The sequence below is a fragment of the Procambarus clarkii genome, chromosome 94 (genome assembly GCF_040958095.1).
Source record: "Procambarus clarkii isolate CNS0578487 chromosome 94, FALCON_Pclarkii_2.0, whole genome shotgun sequence".
Lineage (NCBI taxonomy): Eukaryota > Metazoa > Arthropoda > Malacostraca > Decapoda > Cambaridae > Procambarus > Procambarus clarkii.
Genome location: NC_091243.1, coordinates 1,320,804 through 1,327,735, shown reverse-complemented (window position 1 = coordinate 1,327,735; position 6,932 = coordinate 1,320,804). Strand labels below are relative to the sequence as shown.

The 6,932-nt window shown below is 47.6% G+C and overlaps 1 protein-coding gene across 1 annotated transcript; it reads right to left on the bottom strand.

The window, feature by feature from the left end:
- Positions 1-236: 236 nt before the first annotated feature.
- On the bottom strand, positions 237-5,425 carry LOC138359941 (putative uncharacterized protein ENSP00000383309). The gene is made up of 3 exons (XM_069319816.1): positions 5,279-5,425; positions 3,614-3,724; positions 237-1,877 (listed from the first exon to the last, which is right to left on the bottom strand). Exons 1-3 carry the CDS (start codon positions 5,423-5,425, stop codon positions 237-239), a joined length of 1,899 nt encoding a protein of 632 aa, XP_069175917.1.
- Positions 5,426-6,932: the final 1,507 nt, after the last annotated feature.

Below are 6,932 nucleotides of genomic sequence, written 5' to 3'. Positions count from 1 at the left end.
CCGGTGATTGTGGAGGCTATCAAGCCTAATGGTCGGCCCCGGTGATTGTGGAGGCTACCAAGCCTAATGCTTGGGGTCGATGGATTGCACTGGCTACCAATATTAATGGTTGGTCACGATTATTGTGAATGCTGCTAAGGTTAATCGTCGTCCAAGATGATTGTGGGGGGGGGCTGCCAAACTGAATAGGTGGCTTCGGTCGTCATATAAGTACTTCACTACTTATAAGAACTTATTCAGTACTTATACTTCAATGCTAGAGAGATGTATTCAGCTTTACTGCTATGTATAAAAATAATGTTCTCAAGCTTTCCCTCCCCTCTTGATGGAACCATAAGTATGCTGCCCCGGGATGGAACCATCAGTGTGCTGCCCCGAGATGGAACCATGAGTATGCTGCCTCCGGATGGAACCATAAGTATGCTGCCCCGGGATGGAACCATCAGTGTGCTGCCCCGAGATGGAACCATGAGTATGCTGCCTCCGGATGGAACCATAAGTATGCTGCCCCGGGATGGAACCATCAGTGTGCTGCCCCGAGATGGAACCATAAGTATGCTGCCTCCGGATGGAACCATAAGTATGCTGCCCCGGGATGGAACCATAAGTATGCTGCCCCGAGATGGAACCATAAGTATGCTGCCCCGAGATGGAACCATAAGTATGCTGCCCCGAGATGGAACCATAAGTATGCTGCCCCGAGATGGAACCATAAGTATGCTGCCCCGAGATGGAACCATAAGTATGCTGCCCCGGGATGGAACCATAAGTATGCTGCCCCGAGATGGAACCATAAGTATGCTGCCCCGAGATGGAACCATAAGTATGCTGCCTCCGGATGGAACCATAAGTATGCTGCCCCGGGATGGAACCATAAGTATGCTGCCCTGAGATGGAACCATAAGTATGCTGCCCCGGGATGGAACCATAAGTATGCTGCCCCGAGATGGAACCATAAGTATGCTGCCCCGAGATGGAACCATAAGTATGCTGCCCCGAGATGGAACCATAAGTATGCTGCCCCGAGATGGAACCATAAGTATGCTGCCCCGAGATGGAACCATAAGTATGCTGCCCCGGGATGGAACCATAAGTATGCTGCCCCGAGATGGAACCATAAGTATGCTGCCCCGAGATGGAACCATAAGTATGCTGCCTCCGGATGGAACCATAAGTATGCTGCCCCGGGATGGAACCATAAGTATGCTGCCCTGAGATGGAACCATAAGTATGCTGCCCCGGGATGGAACCATAAGTATGCTGCCCCGAGATGGAACCATAAGTATGCTGCCCCGAGATGGAACCATAAGTATGCTGCCCCGAGATGGAACCATAAGTATGCTGCCCCGAGTTGGAACCATAAGTATGCTGCCCCGAGATGGAACCATAAGTATGCTGCCCCGAGATGGAACCATAAGTATGCTGCCCCGAAATGGAACCATAAGTATGCTGCCCCGAGATGGAACCATAAGTATGCTGCCCCGGGATGGAACCATAAGTATGCTGCCCCGGGATGGAACCATAAGTATGCTGCCCTGGGATGGAACCATAAGTATGCTGCCCCGAGATGGAACCATAAGTATGCTGCCCCGAAATGGAACCATAAGTATGCTGCCCCGAAATGGAACCATAAGTATGCTGCCCCGGGATGGAACCATAAGTATGCTGCCCCGGGATGGAACCATAAGTATGCTGCCCTGGGATGGAACCATAAGTATGCTGCCCCGAGATGGAACCATAAGTATGCTGCCCCGAGATGGAACCATAAGTATGCTGCCCCGAGATGGAACCATAAGTATGCTGCCCCGAGATGGAACCATAAGTATGCTGCCCCGAGATGGAACCATAAGTATGCTGCCCCGAGATGGAACCACTACCTAAAGAAATGCATCAAAAAAAGAAAAAGTCTAAATAACTGAAACAATGCTCATTAATGGCTTAAGAAAATTTTCAAGAATTATTAGTAAATTTGACCTAACAACTAGAAAGATTCATATCGCATACATGATAAGGACATACAAGATTCTGAGGGACATTGACCAAGTACATGACCAGGACACCTGCAGAACTACGGATGTGTTGTAGCGCTACACATGTGTAGTGATAGCATGATAACACACGGCTACACCTGCAGAACAACGCGTGTTGTAGTGCTACACATGTGTAGTGATAGTAGGATAACACTCGGCCACACCTGCAGAACAACGCGTGTTGTAGTGCTACACATGTGTAGTGATAGCAGGATAACACACGGCCACACCTGCAGAACAACACGGGTGTTGTATTAATACACATGTGTCGTGATAGTAGGATAATACGCGGTCACACCTGCAGAATAACGCGGGTGTTGTATTACTACACATGTGTCGTGATAGCAGGATAACACACGGCCACACCTGCAGAACAACGCGGGTGATATATCACTACACACCTGAGTTTACATGGTTGACAAAAAACTTTCCACCATAACAAGCCTTAACACGTTTACTAAACGTAAAACTGAATTGACTAAATACAATTGCAATAGTATGGACATCAATTGTAGAGGATGTTCATGCATTATAGAAGATGGTCATGCATTATAGAGGATGGTCATGCATTATAGAGGATGGCCATGCATTATGGAGGATGGTCATGCATTATAGAGGATGGCCATGCATTATAGAGGATGGTCATGCATTATAGAGGATGGCCATGCATTATAGAGGATGGCCATGCATTATAGAGGATGGTCATGCATTATAGAGGATGGCCATGCATTATAGAGGATGGCCATGCATTATAGAGGATGGCCATGCATTATAGAGGATGGCCATGCATTATAGAGGATGGCCATGCATTATAGAGGATGGCGATGCATTATAGAGGATGGCCATGCATTATAGAGGATGGCGATGCATTATAGAGGATGGCCATACATTAAAGAGGATAATCATGAATTACAGAGGATGGTCATCTACTATAGAGGATGGTCTTGAATATAGAGGATTGTCATGACTTATGAAGGATAGTCGTGTATTATAGAGGATGGTCATGAATTATAGAAGACAGTCATACATTATAGAGGATGGTCATCGATTATAAGGGATGGCCAAGAATTAAAGAGGATGGTCATGAATTATAGAGGATGTGATGAATTATAAGGGATAATCATAAATTATAGTGGACAGTCATGAATTATAGAGGATGGTCATGAGTAAAAGAGAATGATCATGAATTATAAAGAATAGTCATGAATTATAGAGGATGGCTATGAATTATACAGGATAGTTGTGGGGAACTGACTCGTGAGATTTATATTTATGTAATTTATATGAATTTATATAGAATTTATATTTACGTTAATTATATTATATTTCGATACCAATATGTATGAGGTTTAGCGAACTGTATTTCTGCAATATTCTCACAAATCGACTCCTTATACATAAGGGGGGTTATATTAAATTTAAATATATGTAGCCAATTAAACTACTGTTTTAAACTACATATATTAGTAATGATAAGTGTGCGAGATTATCATTTTTATAGGTGAATAGGTTACAAGCAACCTCAGTCAGGAAAGGACTGAACCAAACTAATGCTGAGGGCAGATTATACTTTAATGACTGACCAGGAGTGCATAGAGCAGCTGCAGGAGTCCAAATCCTTGGTACTCCTTATCTACTGGGTCGTAGAGCTCCTGGGACCTCAGAGGGTGGTCATCAGAGTAGCTCATAAGATCCTCACATCAAATAAAAATTATTTTATGTGTGCGGCCATAAACGCAGTTCAAATCCAAGTAATCCAGGCAACATGAAAGGGATAGGGCAAAGTCGATACTGGGTACAAGGGCTTTAAAGGTGTGAACGTAAAGGCACTTGTAGTTCAACAATTAGTTTATTCATAAAACTTAATACTAACGATACATAGTCAGGAATCATCTGAAGTTACGTTAATGTCTGTCGTGCGCTTGACATTGCTAGGCTAACTGGAATAACTGCTTCCGATTCGGACCGATCGCTGTACTGCTGACCCTAACTACTCTTAACAATAGTGACCCTAACTACTCTTAACAACCACTTCAGACGCAATGGCAGCTCGACAAGACTGCAGCAAGTAGCAATAACCCACAGTGAAAAGACAACGGCCCCACGTTGGTGCCAGGTGTGAGATCCGTGACCAGCGAGGGGTGACATGATTGAAACAACAACACAAGACAGACCTGTGTTACAGCCCTCTCGGGTCGCAACTGGGTTCTTACTCTGATGTTGTTAGAGGAAGGGTATCCGGCCCCAAGCCAGTAGTGGCGTTCAAGGGATGTGATCCGTAATGCAAGTAAATTAAAAGGGGAAGGGAAAGAAAGGCAAAAACTTATTATAATTAACACCTTCACCAATACATATATATATGAAGATTACACGGGGGGGGGGGGGGGGGAATATGAACACTATAGTACACGGTTGTCTTCTTCGGAAGACTCTGGATCTTCTCAGTGCCGAGCTCTCAGTGCTCTCGTGGCCTCACGACGAATCCTTCGAGAAGCTGAGTCTACCCCGGCCACAGGCCAGCCAAAACACAGTTCCACTGGGGGCACCGCCGTGGAGGCCGTCAACCACAAGTCCAGCAGATAGCTGGCAGGTTCCGAATCAGCAACGCTGGTTAGGCCACTCCACGAGCGATACTAGGGTAGCGCCCTAGTCAGGAGCCTCGTGTGATACCACAGATCACTCTCCTTTCCACAATACCCCAGTGGTTAAGCGTCTCCACCAGTCAGTTCCGGGTATGACAATCCTTCAACTGCCGCTTCACAGGCAGGGTAACACCACAGTGTTCATCCGGGAGGCGACTCACAGCTGCTGCAGCAAACACTTGGTGTCGAGACGGCTGCCTTGGGTAGACTGACTCAACTTCCCTTACAGCAGTCCCAGGTCGACTCTGTAAGCAGACACGTCATCAATAATAGAGACACACAAAAGCACCTCACTTACAGGCTCCGACACAAACGCCCGACGTATCCACTCCCTAGATGGCGTTGCTGTCTGAGCTCAACCTCACCAGAGGTCAGCAGAGGCTGTGTTGTGAGCTGAACAGGACTGGAAACTGGCCCTGGTGGCCAGTACACCTCGTTCTCACCAGGTGTCGTCGTCCATTTGGAGGGGGTTTCGGGAGCTGACCCACAGATGGCGTGGTCGTCACTGCTCCAGGCTCGGATGCTGGATCTGGGTCCGTAACACCTCCCCACCAAAAAGAATTTGGTTTGGGTTTCTATAAAGAAAAACACAAACCAAATTAATACGTGGATACCACTCCACACAGATTCACGTACACTATTAACTGGAACGGCGAGGCTGTCTCGTCCACAGAACTGTTCTACTGGGCAACTCTGGCACAGATGAAACTTGAAGATGGTAGGCCATGGCTTGCCTGTTGCAACTTCCCACATCTCCACTGCGATGTCAAGCAGGGGTATATTCTCGCATCTCTCGAGTAAGGATTGGTATCGACACGATCTGGGGCGACTCTACACTTCCCTGTGTCGTGGCACCGATGATGGCTGGTTACAAACGGCATTTCTGGTACCGTTCCAGTGGTCCTTCAGGGAGACGGGAACCTGGAATACAGGGGTCTGATCATATAGAGTGACAGCGACAGCGGGTAAAATAGTACTTACAGCGTACTCCTCTACTAGGTCCACACCTAGTCTCAACAGGGCTGTTCGTACATTGAAAATGGCATTCGCTCTGCCACCGTCAGGTCGACCAACGTTCCGTATAACGCTGCATTTAGGCTCAGCAGTTACACGGGGGGTGTCAACCTGTCGGAAACAGTCACTCATAAAATCATATCTCGTACCTCCTGTATCTACTATCACCTTCCAGGTCCCTTCTTCGACTGCAACACTCGCAGTGCAAATCTCCAATCCCTGGGATCTCTTCTCGATGTTCAAGGGAGCCATCATCTGTCGGGTCGTCCACTGATCCTTACTGAGAACACACACAAGAACAAAAAATACCGCTAGGAAACATTTGGTTAACTTAGGGACAAGTTTCCCGAGCTTGAAATGTCCATAGCCGGCTACATCCATTAGCCTGGTTTGGACTAAAGAGGACACTACAACCCTCGCACATACCTCACATACTTCCGACGTCTGGGGAATCTCTGGCTGGTTCAATGAACGCTGTACCTTGCCATACCGCAAGTACACATCCGCCTTCGCTCTAGACTCGTTGGTATCCGTGGGTGCTTGCACACGAGACCTCTCTTCTTGCTCAGTTGCTTCTGCTACCTTAACCGCATGTTCCTCGTCGGGAGACTCTGCTAGAATGCTGTAGACTCTGTCGTCAATCTGTAGGCGAGAGGAAGGATTAAGCATATTTAAATCCGGGTCTGACTGTACCTGGATATTACCACTGCCTGTCGTTACCTCAGACCTTGCTGTTCTGGCTGACTCGTCCGCGATCTTGGGATGATTGGTGCTCCAATCTGTCACCAAGTCGTTGGCTAGTACTACGTCAATCCCAGCTATAGGGAAGGTATCGACTACTGCCAACGCACATGTGCTGTGAAGTAAGGCGAGTCGAGGTGTACCAGCACTAAGGGGGCGATGTACTGCGTCCTAGGAAACCCGACCAGGACAACCTGTTGTCTCCCGTCCACACTGATTCCCTCGGGTAACGAGTCTCTCACGATCAGGGACTGGGCTGCTCCACTATCTCTGAGCACTACAACTGATCTACCAGTATGATCACACGTTACGTACCCGCTTGAAGAGTGAGGGGCGAACAAACTCGGTCCTTCCTGCGTAGTCGTCGACTGGCTTCCTGCTGGTGGTGTCATGCAACTCATCAACATCACCTCCCTACGAGCGCCGTTACCTCTTCTGCCTCGGCACATAGCAGCTACATGCCCTTTCTGCCCACAAGTCCAGCACACCACATTCCTCCTCGGAC

Excerpts from the sequence above, each read along its gene's own strand:
- LOC138359941 (XM_069319816.1), bottom strand. The coding sequence starts at position 5,425 with ATGTGGGAAGTTGCAACAGGCAAGCCATGGCCTACCATCTTCAAGTTT. Across the intron at positions 3,725-5,278 it reads CTGTGTGGAGTGGTATCCAC|GATCTTATGAGCTACTCTGA; the intron begins GTATTAATTTGG and ends ATTTGATGTGAG. Across the intron at positions 1,878-3,613 it reads AGCTGCTCTATGCACTCCTG|GTAGTGGTTCCATCTCGGGG; the intron begins GTCAGTCATTAA and ends GCATTTCTTTAG.